The sequence below is a fragment of the Hemisphaericaspora subhashii genome (genome assembly GCF_019202705.1).
Source record: "Hemisphaericaspora subhashii strain CBS 10753 chromosome Unknown scaffold98, whole genome shotgun sequence".
In the NCBI taxonomy this organism is placed as follows: Eukaryota; Fungi; Ascomycota; class Pichiomycetes; order Serinales; family Debaryomycetaceae; genus Hemisphaericaspora; species Hemisphaericaspora subhashii.
The window spans coordinates 15,676-36,260 of record NW_026057268.1 but is presented as its reverse complement, the minus strand read 5'-3'; the positions used below and the strand labels follow the sequence as shown (position 1 = coordinate 36,260).

The 20,585-nt window shown below is 34.3% G+C and overlaps 6 protein-coding genes across 6 annotated transcripts; 1 reads left to right on the top strand and 5 right to left on the bottom strand. All coding sequences in view use genetic code 12, as the record gives it.

The window, feature by feature from the left end:
* Nucleotides 1–10: 10 nt before the first annotated feature.
* J8A68_002310 (mitochondrial 37S ribosomal protein mS43) lies at nucleotides 11–1,042 on the bottom strand (the record flags this gene model as incomplete). The annotated part of the gene is made up of 1 exon (XM_049406047.1): nucleotides 11–1,042. One exon carries the CDS (start codon nucleotides 1,040–1,042, stop codon nucleotides 11–13), a length of 1,032 nt encoding a protein of 343 aa, XP_049264404.1.
* Nucleotides 1,043–1,593: 551 nt separating this feature from the next.
* On the bottom strand, nucleotides 1,594–3,927 carry J8A68_002309 (uncharacterized protein; the record flags this gene model as incomplete). The annotated part of the gene is made up of 2 exons (XM_049406046.1): nucleotides 1,594–2,749; nucleotides 3,554–3,927. 2 exons carry the CDS (start codon nucleotides 3,925–3,927, stop codon nucleotides 1,594–1,596), a joined length of 1,530 nt encoding a protein of 509 aa, XP_049264403.1.
* Nucleotides 3,928–5,664: 1,737 nt separating this feature from the next.
* Nucleotides 5,665–7,308, bottom strand: J8A68_002308 (uncharacterized protein; the record flags this gene model as incomplete). Its single annotated transcript, XM_049406045.1, has 1 exon — nucleotides 5,665–7,308. The coding sequence occupies one exon, from the start codon at nucleotides 7,306–7,308 to the stop codon at nucleotides 5,665–5,667; it is 1,644 nt and encodes a 547-aa protein (XP_049264402.1).
* A 6,239-nt stretch (nucleotides 7,309–13,547) lies between these two features.
* PXP2 (Pxp2p) lies at nucleotides 13,548–15,722 on the top strand (the record flags this gene model as incomplete). Its single annotated transcript, XM_049406044.1, has 1 exon — nucleotides 13,548–15,722. One exon carries the CDS (start codon nucleotides 13,548–13,550, stop codon nucleotides 15,720–15,722), a length of 2,175 nt encoding a protein of 724 aa, XP_049264401.1.
* Nucleotides 15,723–15,809: 87 nt separating this feature from the next.
* Nucleotides 15,810–16,142, bottom strand: J8A68_002306 (uncharacterized protein; the record flags this gene model as incomplete). Its single annotated transcript, XM_049406043.1, has 1 exon — nucleotides 15,810–16,142. One exon carries the CDS (start codon nucleotides 16,140–16,142, stop codon nucleotides 15,810–15,812), a length of 333 nt encoding a protein of 110 aa, XP_049264400.1.
* A 569-nt stretch (nucleotides 16,143–16,711) lies between these two features.
* On the bottom strand, nucleotides 16,712–18,844 carry POX1-3 (acyl-CoA oxidase; the record flags this gene model as incomplete). Its single annotated transcript, XM_049406041.1, has 1 exon — nucleotides 16,712–18,844. One exon carries the CDS (start codon nucleotides 18,842–18,844, stop codon nucleotides 16,712–16,714), a length of 2,133 nt encoding a protein of 710 aa, XP_049264399.1.
* Nucleotides 18,845–20,585: the final 1,741 nt, after the last annotated feature.

Here is a 20,585-nt window from a genome sequence, read left to right as displayed (position 1 = left end):
ATCAACTAATCTAGAATAAGTCAAGAGCTTGTTTATGTCTAGCTGGCATTCTACTAATAACAACATCCCAATCAATACATTCCCAAGCATTTTCTAAATATCTATCCTTACCATAAACACCATAGTCGAGTAAATAAGCGCTTGGAGAAACATCAATAGCTAAAAGAGGGAGCAAAGATTTATTATGGAAAGCAACTTCATATTCAGCATCTTCTACATTACCCAAACTTAATTGTTTAAGTTCTTCATCTATAGAAGAAATTTCAGCTACTTCTTCTGTAGTTTTATTTTCCTTTGCCTCTTTGGCTTTTCTCATTTCCATTAAAGATTTCATTCTTTTCATTTGACCAGCTCTATCACCGTCATTTAAAATACCTCCATTATAAGTATTAACAACTGCCAAATTTTGATATTTCACTCTACTTGGATCCATACCCAAAGTGAAATCTTGGGACACACCACTGACAGCAGCCAACCAAACAGTACCATCCCCTTTAATACCTCTACCTGAATTTAACAAAAGGGTACGGAATTCATCAACGGATCCAAAACTATCAGTAATCCAAGCTACAAATTCTTCATCTTTTGGAATATTAGCAAAAGTATCTCGTGGAGTTTCCAAAATTGCACCAGAACCTACTTTGGCGACTTCGTTTCCAGGTCTGACTTGTTGAACTGGTTTAATGTTTTCAAAAAAGAATTGTAAATTATATAAATATGATGCAGCTTTGTGAAGATCATAGAATTGTGGTTTGTTGGTGGTACTAGATATGACTTCCTTAAGATTGAAACCACTTTCATCAAATGAGGAGGTATCCAATTCGTTCAAATGGGTATTCACCTGGGTAGTCAAATCATGACCTCTTTTGAACCATAATTCTTGAAGTACTTGCTTGGAAAATAATCCACTAAAACCCGATTGTTCTGCAGCGAGAGCTTCAAGGGTTGGAATTTCTGCTAATTTGAAAGAAGCAAAACGAACTGATTGGGCATAGCGACTGGCAATGCTTTGCACCCTTATCTTGCTACCTGCTCTAAACATATTCTGTTATTGAAGATGTGATTCTGATTAGCCTTCTATAAAACTGTTGAAAATTTTTAAAGAATGAATTTTGATAATTTTTTTTTCCAAACCAAAAAAATCTCAATCACGTGACCATATTGAAAATTTGCAACAAAACCTTTATTGTAAACCAGAGTGATTAATTACTATTGAATGATTTTGGTAATAAATACTAAAAATTCATACAAACTAAAACTAATTAAAAGAGAAAATACAAATACACATAATAAATGAACATTTAAACAATAAAAAAAACAAACCTGAGAACCGTTCTCGGATATTTTAATCTACCTCGACAAAAATAAGAAATAGACTTTAGTCTCTCTAAACTTCGTCTACCACCTTCTTCTCAGCTGCGAAACTTCTCTGTTCATTCATGGAAAGTAATACTTCTAAAACACCCAACCCTTTGGATATGTCACAAATAAGTTTATATAAAAGTACCCCGAAATCTGGACAACATAAAAAAACCGTTCTCTAATTTCATAAAATAGAAAAAATAGTTACTGAAACAAAATAAACCCATTTCATTATTTCTTGACTTTTAAACTCTTTACTCTTCTAATAAATGATGATCCAGCCGAGGGCGGTTTCAACAAATCTCCTTTCTCAATACCACCGTCATTCAAAGGTCCCTTTATTCCACCTTCTGAATGAGAGGCATATATTCCAGTTAGGGGCTCTTTATCACCAGAGTTTCTTCTTGTATTAGTTTCCGAAGAACTATTCTTTCTTAATCTTTGTGCCAAAGATTTCTTCCTCCCTAATGAATTGGCGGCATTTAAATATTCAGATTCTTGGACTGCTTTTTTAGGAGCAGGCGCACCATCTACAAAAGTAGTAGAACCTAGTCCTGCACTAGTTGATCCATATACTGGTTGTGCTTTAAGATTTGAATCAAAATTAATTACTGATGGGTTTTGTTTTGGTGTATATAAAGTACTTGAAGGATCATTTGAAACTCGATTTGTTTTTAAAATACCAGAATCACTTCCACGACGGGCGGCTTCATGAATAGAAACTTTTCTACCCACTATTTCATTTTGATCATCTACATTATATGTCCCAAATGCTAAATTCATTTGTTCATTCTTATCGATATTTCCACCCATTCCTTTAATAGAATTATTGGGGCCATCAATTGGGAAAGCCATCACGGGAGGAGCTTTGACATTCTTATTTCTATGGGGAGTACAGGCATCAAATGGACCATCATGATGGAAACCACCTCCGAAAAAGGCAGTAACATCCAATTTATCAATAGTATCCAAGTTTTTAGCCTTTACAGGTTCTGGTTGTTTCTTTTTAGATGGTGATTTCCCCTTTGAAGTGGATGATTGATGAGTACGGGATGGGGTATTACGTGAGTCCTTTCTTGAATGATGATGTGAACGATGATGACTTCTATCAGACTGTGAACGATGTGGTTTGGATGGACTTTCGAAGTTATTGTTGTTGTTAGTTGAAGTTTTTTCTCTCCTATATTCTCGTCTAGCTGCTTCTACACCTGAAGCTTCTTCATATGTTGGTGGTGGTGCCACGCTCTGAGGTGGTTTTGGTGGACGTGAGGGAGGCGTCTTGCTAGAGCTATTTCTTCTTGGTGCGACTGGAGGTTCGCGAATTGGCTTATTGCCATTCTGATCACTTATTTTGGAAGCAAATGGATTATTAGATTGCATTGTTACACTATTTAATAGTTAGTATATTGTTATCCCTTTGATTCGAATAGGCTCTGTTTTATCTATCTTTGATTATCCTGTGACTATGGTTGTAACAAAAAGAAGGGGGAAACTAGAACGAATATTTTTGCTAACATAAAAAAAAGCAACCCTGAGATGATTTGACCCTAAAATTTTTTGTATCAGTTGATTGTATGATTTTTTTCTTAGGTGTTCGTTTCCTATTTTTTTTGGGTTTGGATATTCGTTTGTTTTCGCTTACAAATTATTTTTTTTTGGTATCAATTTTAAGCGAAATGTTTGATATATTTGGCACCTAATAAACACAATTTGAATCTTTAGTCAGTAGCATTTCAACAAGAGGCTTAACGCAGTAGCCGTCTTGATTGATTAAATGCCGTGGACTATGTCTTTGAATCATCTTTTCGTGGGGGGTCCAACTGGCATGCGGAAAAAAAAGACATTCTATTGTTCTTTTCCTCGTCAGTGCCCCACTCTGGGCTCTTGACCAAAAATATCTCAAACCTCTACCTTTTTAATCAACTTATTGCACACCTTGTATTATCGTATTGTACTTGCAAAAATGGACCAACAAGCATATTATACAATACGCTAACTATTCCAAATAGTCCATTTTCTTTCTGTGTGCGCCAATAATTGACAGGACGGATAAAAGCTCCGAACTAAATTATGTTGGACTATGTTAAAGTATTATTCGTTTGTATTTCCCCCTCCCCTCCATTCCTCTCTTCAATTAAGATAAAACATGAACCTAAAACAATTTCGTTAGAACAATAAAAAAAATACATACCTTGCAGAATATTGAATACTTGTATCGCTATCTGCCCTTGTTGCCCGCGGCGGGAATTGCGGTGGACCTGTTATTGCATGAGAAACAGTTTTATATCCATTATTTTGACTTCTATATTCGCTTCCATCATCTTCTTCATCACTCGAAACATCTACTAATTGTTTATTCTTCCGTACCCAAGAATCAAAACTTGCTGATTGAGAAACATTTGATAATCTTGAAGGACTATACATTGGTCTTGGTGGACTATTGTTTGGTTCTTGTACTAATGGTTGTTGATAATCTAACTCAACTTGTGACCTGAATGGATTATTTGATGAAAGTCTTCGCAAGGAATCTGTTGACGAATATGTATGACTTGGTTGTTTATACATTGCTGTTGTTATATATAAAAATGTGGTAGTGGCTATGGACGGCGTGCGGGTGCGTGCGATTACTAATAAAGAATAAAAGGAATCAAATATACAAGCGTGGTTTAATTGACAGTAGGCTTTGTTATATTCCTTTCCTCGTGATTAGGGGGTTGTCTGAACACTTGATAGTTTACTCAATAAGATTGATTTGTTGTGAATAGTGGAATAAAATTTTGAATCTTTTCAATTAAAAACGTTCAACAAAAACACCACAAAAAAAAAAAAGAAAAAATCTCTTGAATTGTTGTTGTAAAAAACTTTCTTGGAAGATTTACTTTGCGGTGGTGGTGGTAGTAGTAGTACTGGTGATCTTTGGTATTTGCTTCTAATCAAATTGGTTTAAACACGCAGGTATATATATATATATCAATCTTATAATCTCTCCCTATTACTAGCGATTCTCTATTTGTTACTAAAGGGTTAAGGGGAATCTAAAAATAAAATAAAAAAAAGTTTATTAAAAAAAAGAATCACCAAAGAATTGATTTAATTTAATAAGAAAATTTAAAGAAAAACTTTTTTCTCGCACTCACTCTCACATACTATTAATTACTGAGTACGCACTAAAAAAAAGAGTTTACCGAAAATCCCAAAAAAAAATAATAAAATTAATTTAGAGGAAGGGAGGGGGTGTAGTTGTCAATTCGTGTAAATTGATTATATATGACAAATGTATTGCATGATTGGGAGTAATACTACATCTTGTAAAATAAGCATTAGATTACAATCTTACAAACTGTTTCAATTAGGGGGGAATTGCTTCCTCATAAATTCACTTATTGATATCTATTGCTATAGGGATGTTTGACAGGGTTATATACAGCTCACTTCAATTCTCTCCGATTTTGTGCTCTAATCATCAAGCACGCGAACTGATATTTTTTTTACTAGTCAGAGGCGAGGTAAATTGATGAAATATGGCAAACTCTTTTCAAATTCGTTTATTTAGGGTTAAAGCCCAAGGCAGGAACAAGGAGGCGGCATAATTTTCTAACATTAAAGAATTCACGAATTGACAAAGCCCTCACAAGCCAAAATTCTCAACACTATCCGACAACGAGAATACAGCATCAACTTATAAACAGGATAGGCTTATTGTGTGTATGATTCGTTTCGTACTATGTGTCAAATGTACACTATAATAAAAATTGACACGCGTCTAAAAAGCGTAAGAAAAATAATCTATTATTCCAAATTAGGAAATATGCCAGAATATGCATACAAAAAAATGAACTATAAAACAACACGCCCCCTCCCCCCCCATATTGTTTAAAAGAACAAGAGACATATTCTATGTTAATATAAGCCGTAGGAATACGAACTGACTGGTTCTTTTGTAAATTTTGGATTATTTGACATGGTTATAGGGAAAATTAGTGCGTTGTTTGACGTGTAAGGTGACTTAGGGTTGCGTCCTGTTTGTTTTTTTCTTGGCTGTTGGAAATGTCACAAGTTGTCTTGTGCCTTGCATCACAATAAGCAATCTAACAAAATTTCATACACCACACAAATGGCTAAGTATAATTGCTAGGCATACAGAGAGAGAGAGACAGGGAAAAAGTAAATTAAACCAAATCTTACTTTATAAAATACCTAAAAATAACATCTATGTAAAGTCTTAAACCTAGTAACCTTAAAAATCCAACCAAAATTACCTTTTCCTATTCCCTTTTTGTTGCAAAAAAAAAACCCTACCCACTAAAACAGACTCCATGTCCAATCATTTGGAACATCACCTATTCCAGACCCATTACTCAAATTTCTTTCATCCTCTCGACTTCCCAACCTGAATCTCATACAAGATTCTTTCTTAACATATGGATTCTCAACATAAACAAACAGTAATGTCTTTAATTCATCTCTTGTAGAATCCGAAAAATATTTCCAATCACCATTACCATTTCTTAATGATCGATTTATATCCTGGACTAAAACATTATAAAGCACACTACATTTTCGACAGATTTTGAATAATCGTTTAATTTCAGGTGGTTGCTTTGATCTTATATTTTCAAATATTGGAATGATGAATCTTGCATTTGAATCCAATAAGATTGCATTTGGATGATTGGTGGTTTCATCTTGTACTAAACAATCACTACAATATATCAAGCCACAAAATCGACAATGATGTCTTTTGTTGTTTGTATCGCATATTATTGACATTAATAACGTCAGCAAGGGTTTGAAACATGTTATGCAATTATTGGTCATACTGTTTGATTTCCAATGCGAATGAGTAGGTTCAATATCGAATCTGACTGGTGATATTGGTGCCGTGATTGTATATATTGTACTGTTGCAAGGAGAGTAGGAAGGTTTTAATTGTGGTACGGCTTCATTGGAATCATTATCATTGGTGAATGCTGGGCGTAATACTGCAGGTGTACATAATGGTTTCTTCAATTGATAAAGTTGATTCAAAGATGGAATGGCAGTATTATTATCATTTAATTTAGGAAAACTTGACTGATTTCTAATACGAGGTTTTGGTGCTGGATGATTTACGGAACTCATCATTTCATTGTTGAACATATCCCGTAATTTATCTCTTTCAACCTTACGTTCATAGATATAATTATTAGTGGTATATTCTTCTAGCAATTTATCATCATCACTATTTTGCCTTTTTAACGGAGCCTCTTGTCTTCCCGGGTTTGAAAATCTCCTTAAGGGTTTGGATAAATCAAATGTTGCTGGTTTATATTTCACATTCTGTGATTCTACTTCAACAAGCACTTTATTATTTGATTCTAGGATAGGTCGATTATTAGATTCTTGTAAACTTTTTCTATATGTATAATATGTATGACTCATTTGAGGAAATCGGATTTGTTCATTATAATCAAAATCAGGATTTTTAAGACTCTTACTTAATGAATTCTTATTATTTTGATTCTCATTACTTTGGATTGACCCAAAGTATGACTCTATTCCAGATAGGGATGATACTCTTGTTTTTTGAGGAAAATCAATAGGTCTTTTTGCAAATGAAAATGGTGGTAGTGTATTATTATTTGTTTCTTTCAAAGTTTCATTAGTTCCGTTACCCAACATAGTAGTGACAGGTGATGTTAAAGGTGTTGTATGTGCAGTTGAATGAGAAGTACCTGTAGATGTATTAGCGGTGGTTGTCATTGTGGTATTTGCATTGGTATTCTTTTCATCTGCATTATGCATTAATGAACTGGTGATAGTTGCTTGAAAGGGTGAATGATGGATTGATTTTGTAGCTGTATCTGCCATTATTCCTGAGCTATGACCTATTTGTGGGTTATGGTATTCCTGTTGTTGAGGAGGCATACAGCTAACATCTGTACGTGGGTTGTTGATATTTGACATCGTGTTCTTACACTTGCTTGTGATTGTTTAAGTTTTTCCGTTGTTGTTCCTGAAATGACTAATTAAAGATCTGCAAAAAAATATGGTATCCAAGGGGTGTGTTACTGTAATTTAAGTCAATGTGCCTCGTGTGTCAAAGTAAGGAATTTATATCGTACTACGTTCAATCTTAAAACAAAGTTTCAACCTTAAAATACTTTTAAATCAAAAAGGTGTAAGAATATATTTATTTATATTAACAATAAGATTTTTAATTTATACGTTTATGGGATAAGGGATAGAAGAAAAAATTCTTATTCAGATGTTATTTTTTTTTTCTTGATTTAAAATTTTAAATTCTTAGTATAAATTGGGATTTCATTTGGGGATATAAATATAAACTTTAATAGCTAGTTGTACAAAAAAATAAACAATCGGCTACGGAAAACTATTGCTGCGTACCATTTGCTAATTTATCCGTTATTGTTTTTTTAGTCCTCATGGCATGGCGTAGATAACAAAACAATATAATTACATTAATTTGCTATCAATTTATTGACTACCATCTTGTCAAAAAAAACAAAGTGCTTGCTTCCATTGACTGCAAATAAAATAAAAGGCTAATAAATTATTAATGTAAGATAAGAAATCGTGCATAATATGCAGTACTAGTCAGATTATTNGTCAAAAAAAAAAGTGCTTGCTTCCATTGACTGCAAATAAAATAAAAGGCTAATAAATTATTAATGTAAGATAAGAAATCGTGCATAATATGCAGTACTAGTCAGATTATTTTTTTTTTATTTTATTTTAGTTTTTTTTTCTTATGACTAAAGTTACAAAGGATTAAGAATGATTGGTTCTCAGTTGTTCCGATTTGAATCATATACCAAAAAATCCATTCTTCAATAATTAAATTAATACGTCCATTGTTCAATACACTTAGGTACTGTAAAAATACAAAGGCTTATGATTCATTTTATCACAGGCTAGACTTTCAAAAACATATTGAATTACGATTCTATATAAACTCAGAAAGATCTTTTGATAAAATCTTGTCGCAAATAATTTCTTTGTCAAGTTAAATAAATTTCATGTTTATTACTTTCAAGAATGAAAGTGCTATACATGCAATTTACGATTAACCAGTGCCAAGTTTAAGGACACGAAAATTTACCCTTGAAAATGATTCCCAACATGAACATATTTCCGCGGTTTGCCGGGGGTTGATGTCCGTTTCCGAGGCTTTGTTTGTCCTTCCAATATCGTCCAGCAATATCCGCATTATACAATCAAATCACGGAACTGAATATTGACCAGCTTTTGAGAAGGCAATGTCTGATAACAAGCGATATCTCGTTGATGAAGTAGACTATTGTGTACAATTCTACAAATAGCAAGGGTGTTTGAGGTGATGTGCTGTAATGAGTTGGAAGTCATACCCCAGATCGAACCAAAACATTTAGCACCAGTTGCCTTTTAGCGAGTCCTCAACAATAACTGGAGGTGTTTTCTAGAAAAATGCTAAACGAATATGTTCGCTGTACCATTTAGCTCAACAGAATACCCACTACTCAGCAAAAAGATGAACATCATGGTCATTCCCTAAATGTTTACACAAGGTCCACGCAGGTGAACATGAGAGAGTGTTCGCATTCATAACAATTTCTCCACAATATCTGCAATATTGTCTTTTTTGAACGTGTCCTTCATTTTTGAGAAATTCCACGTAATGTTGCCAAGAGATAATCGACGAATTACACAAAGTGCTTTCACTAGAAAGAACGATCCCTTCTATTCTATTTCACGATTATAAAATTATAATATATTAAATTAACTAGTAAATATGAAATTTTAAAAAATGGTAACAACTTCCAAAATACAAAACAACAAATTAATATAGATGAACTAAATTCAAAAACCAATCCTCCACTTTCTAAGCATCATTGAATCATCACTCGTCTTTCTTCTTATTCAACTTCTCTAATCCTTTAATACAACATATAATGCATGTAAAATGGCTGGGAACCAGAAGAAAATACAACAAATTAAGTTAATCCATAAAGGGGTGGTAGCACCACATTTCATAAACACAGCTAAAGGTGGTAAGAAAAGGGCTATAATGACAGCAACAATTGTTTCAGAATTCATGATTGTATAAGTTTGATCTCTTTTTATTAAATATCAATTGATGGGGGTGGATTTTAAATTGTATTTATAATAGAAAACAGGAAAAGACGGGAAGAGAATGTGTAATGTATTTATTTTATTTTTTTTCTTCCCGTTACTTTTTTAATATTTGGGCTGACCAATTTTTTCGCTTTAGAGTTTTTCGGCCCAAAGCCCTGTACAATGCCAACAATTTGCAATTTCCCTAGACAATGAGTATTATTATATAGGGGAATTCTTGATCCCAGGGTTTAAAAACATTGGACACGCGGTCGATATTGAATCTTTTTATATATCTGAGATTCAAGCAACCAAATTGCAAACCAATTTCAGAAACCTGCTGGTTCCAGCATGGATACCTCGGTAAAAGTTGTTTTTCGGCCTAATTTGCACCAGTTGCTTAATCTCGGAAATACGGTTTGTGGATCTTGAAGAAAAGCCTTTAAAAAATACTTCAACTTCCCTGAAGGCTCGAGTTTCAAACTTTAGTTCTTCAACGGTATTAGCGTTTTCCACATATCCATGCTGTCACTCTCGAAGAAATGATCCGTTACCTAATTTCGCGGGAATTATCGGCGGGATGACCTACTGAAAATTTCAGATTACCTGTGGTTTCATGCATTGAATCTGTTGCAATTCCCATTGTGGATATGTCTGAGATGTGCACTCTGTTAGATCAAGGTGCAGTATCACAGAAATTCCATGTGGAACCTACTCTCGATTCTTCTTCTTTGGAAGGGAGGTCTTGAATTTGGAAGTTCACCGCATTTTTAAAGCTGTTTCTTGATGGATCAGACATTTCTTGATCATTTTAGGTGATCTTGTCCCTACTCTTTGGTATGGTTGTGGTACAATGTAAGTTTATGATTTCCATTGTTAATTCTGGGATTAGTTGACCAATTAATTTCACGGCAGATCTCTCCACATGTAGAATTTGAATGATTCCCAAGAATGAATCTATTTATAAAGGATATTCAACGTTTGTATGATTGATCTTTATTCAAGTAAGAAAGATTTCTTACTTCGGGGATTGAGCTCGATTATCTGTAATGAGAAGCTCACATTCGAATAGAGCAGAGCCATCAATAGATTTTTACAGGCAAACAAATCAATTTTAGGAAAGTCCGAAGGCAAGTTGGTGCAAGAGAAGCCCAGGAGTTTGACCGAACAACACAACCAGCATTGAAGCTGCACCATATGAGGCGCAGTCACACAGTGTTGAATTCGATGGATTTAACTGAGTTGTCATTGAGACCACTTCTTCTTTATCGATAAGATACTGAAGAAAGCTACCTTTTAGAATATTATCTGATTTTTGAGAGAATCAATCATTCAAGCAAGAATCAACCACAGCAGTCCCCGACAGCATAGTGTATTAGTACAAAGAGAGTTAGGTACTTGCACTGTCTTGCAAGTGGTAGCGGTCCATATCTCACGAACTCTTGCGCCGTTAGTAGGTTAGCTAGAATGTGTGACATATTTCTATCCATTTTAGCTAATGCGAGTTGTTGGACTAGAAACGTTAATCAGAAATAAAGCATAATCAACCGAGGTTAAGTAGAAAGATCAAGTTTAAGAATTTCTCAAAGAATCTAGATCAGAGGTAAACTATCGCACTCCACTTGTGGACCGTTGTTAACCCGTCGTCTGGTAGGGGTTTTTCTCAGACATAATTCCCGAAGCTTGAATTTACTAACTTAACTTTGGTCGATCACACGTGCTTCCTAATTAACTATACGAGCACTTCTAGTCCAATTTGAAGAAATAAATTTTAACAATCCAAATAAAACTCAATCTCGACAAGAAAAAATTTTTTCCAACGCTTTCTAAAGCCCTGAAAATATACGATTTTTGACCAAATTCAAATTGCAAATCATTCCTCTGATTTACCTATTCATTCAACAGGGTCAAAAAGTAAAAAAATATCTCCCGGGGGTGAGTCGAACACCCGATCTCAAGATTACTTTGAGGTACTCATTACAGTCTCGCGCTTTAAACCAACTAAGCTACCAGGAGTAATTAGATGGTGAAAAAATTTTCAGAGTTTTTGTTGTTATGTTGATTTTGTGGATCATCTCCGGTGAGATTTCCTATTTTGGATAAATTTCCGGTTTCCACGTGACCTGTCAGATTGATTTACCAAGATGCAAAAAAAAAACCACTTTGAAACTAAATTCCAATAAATGAAAAATAAATGTTACTTAATAACCCCATTTTCTAGGGAATACGGAATTTGTGTATGTCTTAGTGGTGTTGGTTATTGTTTTTGGTGGTTCTTTTATTGAAAACTACTCTTTTAGAATATCTTCAAAAAATTTGCCAGATTTCTATGAGAATAGGGACCCAATTCTACATGTAATATACTGTATTTTATTAAGTCACATAGTCTCATTTTATATGTACCTATAAAAGAACTAAATCATAACCTTTTCCATCAAGAATTAAAGAGGAGGTTATTATCAATAGAAACACTTCTTGCGTTGGCTTCTTAATTTGCATTCCAATTCAAGCCTTAAAAACAAAAAGGCTGCAAAAAAAAGGGCAAAAGTATTGTTTCGAACGAAAGGATACAGATCCAGACTGTGATTAGTCTTCCCAAGTCGATGTCAATTTTAGATACTCCAGAATGAAGTTCTGATTCAATGAATGAAATTTAGGAGTTTTCTAAACAAGTTTCAATATAGATATATGAATCCTTCATCCAACATTTTGATTATGGAAATTGTTTGGTCTGCGTATTCATACAGGTTTAGATATGTCTTCATTAGAATATCCTCTTTGAAAGTTTAAGAACTCTCTTATAGCGACTAGTCTATCTAATGATAGTTGCGGGCATTCTATGCGAATATCATTTACATGGCAATTATCAGAGACACAGCAATCCAGTTCCGAAGAGTCTATTTGCCCTGAAACGATTATAAGAAGTAGTCTCCGTCCATATCTAGTCAGAATATACAATATAATATTATCAATGCTCAACTAATGATTACAGAGAAATAAAAACATATTTCCAGGGGCAAAAATAATAAAATTGCAATTTAATTTTTGCAAAATTATTATTCGCAGCCAGTTACACTCTCAATTACATTTTTCTCGGCCAAAGGAGTTCGGAGAACGAGAAAGTAGTAAATGCGTTTAAATAATTCCGCGAATTTTGAGCACAGGCTCTTAAGCTACATAGCGAACTCCAGTTTTTATTGCTTAAGCACTCCCGTTCTCGATTGAGCATGTGAAGGCTTAAGTGTTTATCGATTATCCATGGAGATAAACCAACGACCCCACGAACGAATATTGATTAGAAAATATCAATAATTAATATTGTAACAGAGTGCCCTGGAACCCCTTCATACATTCCAGAGTTCTGGAAGAATATCATTTAGCAAGTTTACATTTAGATTATTGTAATTAGAGATCCGAGGAAGTTAAGTAATTCGTTTGTTGCAAGAACCCAGAAATTCAGAAAATGGTACGATTGTACTGAAAAATGGAGTTGAAAAAGTGGATCTTAAATTTTCAGCGGTTTCTTGGTTCGGTTATTGTCGGTGTATATATTAATTTTCCATGGATAATAAAAAACTTAAATTAACCATAAGTTTTTTTTTTTCATTCCTGTACCCCACAAAAAGTTTCAACCCCGTGGAAAAACTATTACCGTCCCTCTACTGAACCAACAAATATGGTTCCATACAGCATCTTATAACATACTAATGGAGAAGATAAAGAGATAGAAAGAGAGAGACAGAGCGAGAGAGAGGGTCCTTCTAACAATAGGAAGATTTATAGAATTATATAAGTAAAATTGGGTTCCCTTTGCGGAATAATTTTTATGGAAAAACCAAATCAACCGAAAAATTCCGACCCCAGCAAATATGAGGGGTTGCCTAAAAAAAGAATAGCCCCTCGTACTAACTCCACTCCTCCTCTTAAATTAATACCAGCAATTAAATAATTTAAAATTTATCTATAAATGAATAATGAAATAATCTTTCTTTCTTCAAATTCAACTTTTACTTTTACTCTCCTTTTTTTTTGATTAAGGATTCTTATTGAAACTAGCTTTAGATCATTTAAATTATCCAAACTATCACATAATGGCACCACCTCCAAATATCGCTCTTTTACAAAAACCTCACAAGACAGACCCATCGAAAGAGCCCAAGATGGTTGCTGATGTCGTTTCATCCCAACCACCTCCAGATCCAGCTGCTGCAATTGCCGAAGAAAGATCTCGTACCAATTGGGACCTTAAGGAAATGCATGAATTTTTAGAAGGTGGAGAAACTAAATCAAATTTGATTTTACGTCTTTATCAATCCATTGAACGTGATCCAATTTTACAAACTCGTCCTGAACAATTTGATTACAATCAAGAAGAAGAACGTGTTTTGGTTACCAGAAGAATTAATCAAATGACAAAATACCTCGAAACTGAACCATATGCTAGATTTAGAAGAAGATTACAATTGATGACAATTATTGATCCTTCTTTAGGTATTAGAATGTTGGTCAATTTAGGTTTGTTCTTGAATTGTATCAAAGGTAATGGTACCGACAAGCAATTCAATTATTGGATTAATTCTAAGGAAGGTGGTATTGCCAAGACCTTGTATGGTTGTTTTGGTATGACTGAATTAGGTCACGGTTCAAATGTTGCTGGATGTGAAACTACTGCCACTTTTGACCCAGAAACTGATTCCTTCATTATTGATACTCCTCATATTGGTGCTACTAAGTGGTGGATTGGTGGTGCTGCATATTCAGCAACTCATACTGTCTGTTATGCTAGATTGATTGTTAAGGATGTCGATTATGGTGTCAAGACTTTTATTGTTCCATTAAGAGACTCTCAACATAACTTGTTACCAGGTATTGCCATTGGTGATATTGGTGCTAAATTGGGTAGACAAGGTGTTGATAATGGTTGGATTCAATTCACTGAAGTCAGAATTCCACGTTTCTTTATGTTACAAAGATGGTGTAAGGTTGATAAACAAGGTAATGTGACCACTCCTCCATTGGAACAATTATCTTATATTTCACTTTTAGATGGTAGAGTTGGAATGGCTGCTGATTCTTATAGAATTGGTGCCAGATTTACTACTATTGCCTTGAGATATGCCATTGGTAGAAGACAATTTAAACAAGAAGGTGCAAAGGAAGAATCGAAATTATTAGATTATACCTTACATCAAAGAAGATTGTTACCTTATTTGGCTTTAACTTATGCTGCTGCTGTAGGTACTGACAGATTGGAACATCAACATGAAGATCTTTTAGCCGACATGGATAATGCACTTGCCAAGAAGGATAAATTATTATTGAAGAAGACTCTTCGTGATACCAAAGCCATGTTTGTTGATTCTGGTTCTTTGAAATCTACTTTGACTTGGTTGGCTGCTGATTTGATTAATGAATGTAGACAATCTTGTGGTGGTCATGGCTATTCTTCTTATAATGCTTTCGGTAAGACTTATGGAGATTGGGTTGTTCAATGTACTTGGGAAGGAGACAATAATGTCTTGGGTATGTCTGCTGGTAAGACTATTATCAAGACTGTTCAACAAGTCTTAATGGGTAAGAAGGTCAAGGATTCTACGTTGGAATTCCTTAATGATGCACCAACTTATCAAAAGGCCAAGAAACCAGTTCTTAGAAATGCTGCTCATGTTGATGATATCGACCGTGTTTTGAAGGCTATTGCTTCACTTATTTGTAAGACGGCTAGTGATTTGATTCCTATTTCTTATCAATCTTGGGATTCTATTGGTCCTCAAAGAGTTATCTTGTCTAAATTGAGATGTCATTACTATTTGCTTGAAACTTTCAGAGACAGATTAGAACAACAAGTTGGTGCTAATTCTAAAATGAGACCTCAATTGGAAGCAATTGGTAGATTGTATTATGTTACTCAAATTTTGGGTGCTTTTGTTGACGAATTCTTGAAATATGGTGTCATTACTCCTGAAGTTGCTAAGCACATCACTGTTGAATACCCACAAGTTTTGTGTCAACAAATTAGACCATTTGCTGTTGGTTTAACTGATTCATTCCAACAACCTGATAATATCATCAATTCATTGATTGGTAAGTATGATGGTAATATTTACAGCAATTACTTGAATACAGTCAAGGATATCAATTTCTCTCCAGCTAATGTTAAGGCTCCATACTCTGAAGCTTTGGAAGACATGTTGAATAGAGCTTCAATTGAAGAAAGAGAAAGATTTGAAAGATCAGCTAAAGCTGCTTCTATATTATCTAAATAAGTTAGTTTGGTTTTTATTTATATATATTATCTAAATATGAACTTTTAAGTATTAGATCGTACAAAGTCACACTGTAGTAGTCAATTACTATAAACTATTTCTTATGCCTAATACAAAGTAATTCAAAACACTTAATAACATCAAACCAACAATTCTAATAAATCTATCCAACACCGTCTTGTGTTGCAAAAAGGGGTACGTGAATTGAGTAACACCATCATGTCCATGTACATACATGATATATTCAAGATATCCCCAATATCCCAATAAGACCCCGACGGTATACCCAATCGATTTATTGGCACTTATTCTCTCATATGAATCAAAAACAATCAAATACAAATATGGAATCAAATGAATTCTCAAATCCAACCAAACATTTCTCTCAAATGATTCAGTATTTAACGAATTGGGGAACATTACCCTCATGGCCCAATAAGATACAGTAACATTGAATTCTAAATTACATGTGATATTATAGATTGTTTTCAAATGTCGATTGGTGGGGAATAGTTGGCTGAGGGTGATGTATATGATTGTGAATAAGAGTGAGACGGTAGTTAGGAATTGTAATTGACCTCCTTTTTCTAGATGGGGAGGTAACGGGAGTTTGATACAGTCGTAGAAGCCACTTAGACATAGTCCTAGTGCGATTAGGCTGATCAATCCTTGACGTGGCATTGGTTATGGATAAAGAGAGAGAAAAGCTAGAGAGGTTTGTTGATTTGTTTTTCATCAATTCAACTTTGTACGGGATAGGACGGGCTGCAAAAAATTATCCGTGCCAATTTAAAACGAGAGTAAAATCTATTAGACCGAGGATTGGGTCCAGCTACAAATCAATTAACTTAACTACGAAGAGATGATAATATGAAATAATAATAATAATTTTAACTCGTTAAATAAACACATATAAATATAAAATCATAATAAGCTAACAATAAAACAAAGGGAATCTACGGTTTTATAATTCAAAGACACACTCTCTCTTAACGAGATAAGATTTCACCAGTTTCAATAGTCTTTTCATATCTTTCTCTGACTTCAAGAGAAGGTCTATTCAACATATCCTTTAATGCTTGAGTGTATGGAGCTTGAGTATTAGATGGTTTATTTAAAGTCTTGACAGTTTCAAAGTAGTTTTCATAAATATCACCATCATGCTTACCAATAGCAGAATTAACCATCATATCAGATAATTGGAATGAATCAGTTAATGCAACAACATCTGGTCTAACTTCAGCACATAATTTTGGAATTTGAGTAGAGGTTAATGCTGCCATGAAAGCTGGAGATGCAACACCAAAAGTTAAGAAAGTACCGGCAAATCTTTCCAAAACTAAAGAAGCACTGTATAATTTACCTAATCTAGCCAAGAATGGAACTAAATCCTTTTGATCGAAATCTTTAATTCTGGTAACATATTCTTTTAATAAGAAATGGTTAGCATTCAATTTAGATAAAGTAACCAATTCACCACCAGTGTAATCCAAAGTCTTTTGTCTGGCTTGCTTGGCAGCATTAGCACCCAATCTAATAATGGCAACTTCAATAGCCTTGACAATCTTGTCAAAGTCGTTAACATCATTAACATTATCCAAGATAACTTCAGATGAACCAGCACCTGTGGTGTAGTTGTTAACTTCATTCAAATAACTAGAAGGACCCTTGACAAGTTTACCTTCATCTTGAATAGCAATAATGTTCTTAACAATTGGCTTACCAACATTAAGAGATAAGACATTGTTATCACCTTCCCAAGTACACATAACAACCCAATCGTTGTAAGCTCTACCGAAACCACTGTAAGCAGAGTAACCGTGACCACCACAAGCTTGTCTACATTGGTCAATAGCTTCAGCAGCTAACCAAGTACAAGTAGCCTTCAAGGAACTAGAATCAATAAATAAGGACTTCATGGCAGTAATAGACTTCATAATAGCACCGGTGTTGTTGCTTTCAACAGCATCATCCAAATCAGCAAGAACGGTGTCAATAATTTGTTCAACTCTGTAAGCACCGGCAGAGATAACATAAGCAGCAGCCAAGTAAGGTAATAATCTCTTTTGATGTAATGGATAATCTAATAATTGAGTTTCAAGAGCATTTTCATCTTCTTTATCAACATTATCACCCTTGAATTGTCTTCTACCAATAGCATATCTTAACGCAATAGTTGAAACTCTAGAAATCATTCTGAAAGAATCACAAACCATCAGAACTCTACCACCCAATAAAGCAGAATAAGATAATTGTTCCAATGGTGGTAAAGTGACATTACCTTCTCTGTCAACCTTACAGAACTTTTGCAACATAAAGAATCTTGGAATTCTAACATTAGAGAATTGAATCCAACCATTATCAATACCATCTCTACCCATCTTAGCACCGATATCACCGACGGAAACACCTGGCATAATATCGTGATTAGAATCTCTTAATGGGACGACAAAAGTCTTGACACCATAATCCTTACCGTCAACAACTAATCTTGCATAAACAGAACAATGGGTAGCAGAATGAGCAGCACCACCAATCCACCATTTAGTAGCACCAATGTGTGGGGTATTGATAACAAATTCGTCAGTGTCTCTATCAAAAGTAGCAGTAGTTTCAACACCACCGACATTAGAACCATGGGCTAATTCAGTCATACCAAAACAACCATAGATACCTTTAATATGAGCAGTTTCTTTATCTAAAGCCCAATATTTCAATTGTTCATAAGTACCATTACCTCTAAGACAAGAGATAAATAAACCTAAATTAACACCAATTCTGGTATTTACTTGTGGATCAAAAAGACCAACAATAGATAATCTCTTGTGAAAGGTATCAAGTGAATCATTTTCTAAATATCTAGACATTCTGTTAATTTTAGCAGCAGTTAACTCTCTTTGCTGTTCCTTAGTTAAATCATAATAAGAACAATCAGTAAATAAAACTGGGTCTCTTTCCATTTGTTGAATTAAAGTCTTGAATAATTCAGATCTTTCTTGATTACCTTCAATAAAATAATTCATCTTTTCTGGATTAAATTTAGAAGCAGCTCTTTCAGTTTGAATAAGACCTCTTGGGTCTGGACCTTTGCTTAAGCTGACGTTTTTAGTTGTGAAAGCCATTGTTGTTGTTGTTGTACGTGTCTATAGTTGAAAAGTTAAAAAGGAAGCCAACTGTAGTTGTAATATAAGAAAGCAAGAGAAATATAAGAAAAAGTTGAAGTTTAAATTTTTAGGGAATCTCAAGTAATATTTATAATGAATATTTTATTTTTTATTTTAGCACGGAAAAAAAAAATTATCACAGGTACAAATTAGTGGAGGGGGAAGTTTAGAGAGCTTACTCCACAAATTGATTTACCAAGGATAATCTAAAATCACAAGTAATTTTGACAGCTATTTATTTTTAAGAATGATAATCATCCTAAGCTAACGTATAGAATGTATAGCACTCTTCTCTAGTTTATTCACAGGGAGTTTCATATTCCAACTAGTGCACTGTATTACGTCTAGTCTAAGTGGGCCCAGTAGGTGGGGAATGGGGGCCGGAGTCCATTCTGCGGATTAAAATCCACCGCGAAAAAAAATTCTATGATACAACGCAGCCCACTGGAACAGCCAGATATTCTCGGCCCTGCCAGCCTTCTTAAAATAAGTAAAGTTAAAACATCTTATGTCTTAGTAAGAGGCAATATTATTCTACAAGCTTATAAGATCATGGGGTTGTAAGATCATGTAAGTGATCCCTTTACTAATGTAAACTTATGAGACATAACATAACAATCTGATGGTTAATCTAGAATTGATGCACTGTAACTTGATTCGTGATCATGCCGAGGTTAATCAATTTTAATCTTTTTTTTTCTTTCGCACGGGTTTCTTTTTTGTTCGGTTTCCCGAGGAAAACAAAATCTAATTTTTTGGTAGCGGAAAAATTCATTTTTTTTGGAAAATTAAAATTGATTGCAAAAAGTTATTCTTACTCGGGATCAAATAGTTGCATTATTACTGGAGTTAATGCAGAGAGAGGACACAATTTCGATTAGCAGCAAAGATCCTTGCGTTTGTGTGTGTGCGTATGAACAAACATTGTACAAAACTACAATGAGCTGATGTCGGGATTTAAAATAGAACATACAGGAGAGGTCAGAGATACTCATTGATCAACTATTAGGGTTGAAAAAATTGGCAATGCCATCACCACAGAGAACAAATTTACCATAAGCTTCTATATAAACCAATTCTCATACTAAATGGCCTGATTTACTTCTCCAGGGAGACATGATCCAGAGGAAGCATAAATATTCTTTGCACCACTTACCCCAAAAACCGATACTAACTCAAGTGTAAATATTTACCGAACACCGAGAGTTTACTTGTAGATATTTCTTAGTTAATTATTACCCTTTGAATTGTTCCCCAGATTGAAAACCTTAAAATCGCCTGATTTTAAATTATCCATTAAAACTACCGTTGATATCCGCGCATGTATTTTTTCTACCCCACAGAATTTTCAAATTTTCAGACACCCACTCCGTTCTAGAAATGAATTTGCATAGCTCGGGAATTTAAGCAAAAATCTTTCTTAGATTAACAACCATGACATGATCTAAACGATTGTACATATGATAATATCTTTAGACGGGTGCTTCGGAGTTTACTTATCTCCTGAACTGATGTTGGAATTGCGTCTAGAGTATATCTCAAATTTTCTTTCCATGTGATAAATCTATTTCCTAATTGGGGAATCATTGCGCGGGCTACAATCCGATATTAATTAGATTTTTTTTGCAACCTCCAACCCATGCCATGAAATTGTACTGGCATGACCTGATCCTCGAGACGTCATTCATATCTGATGTTA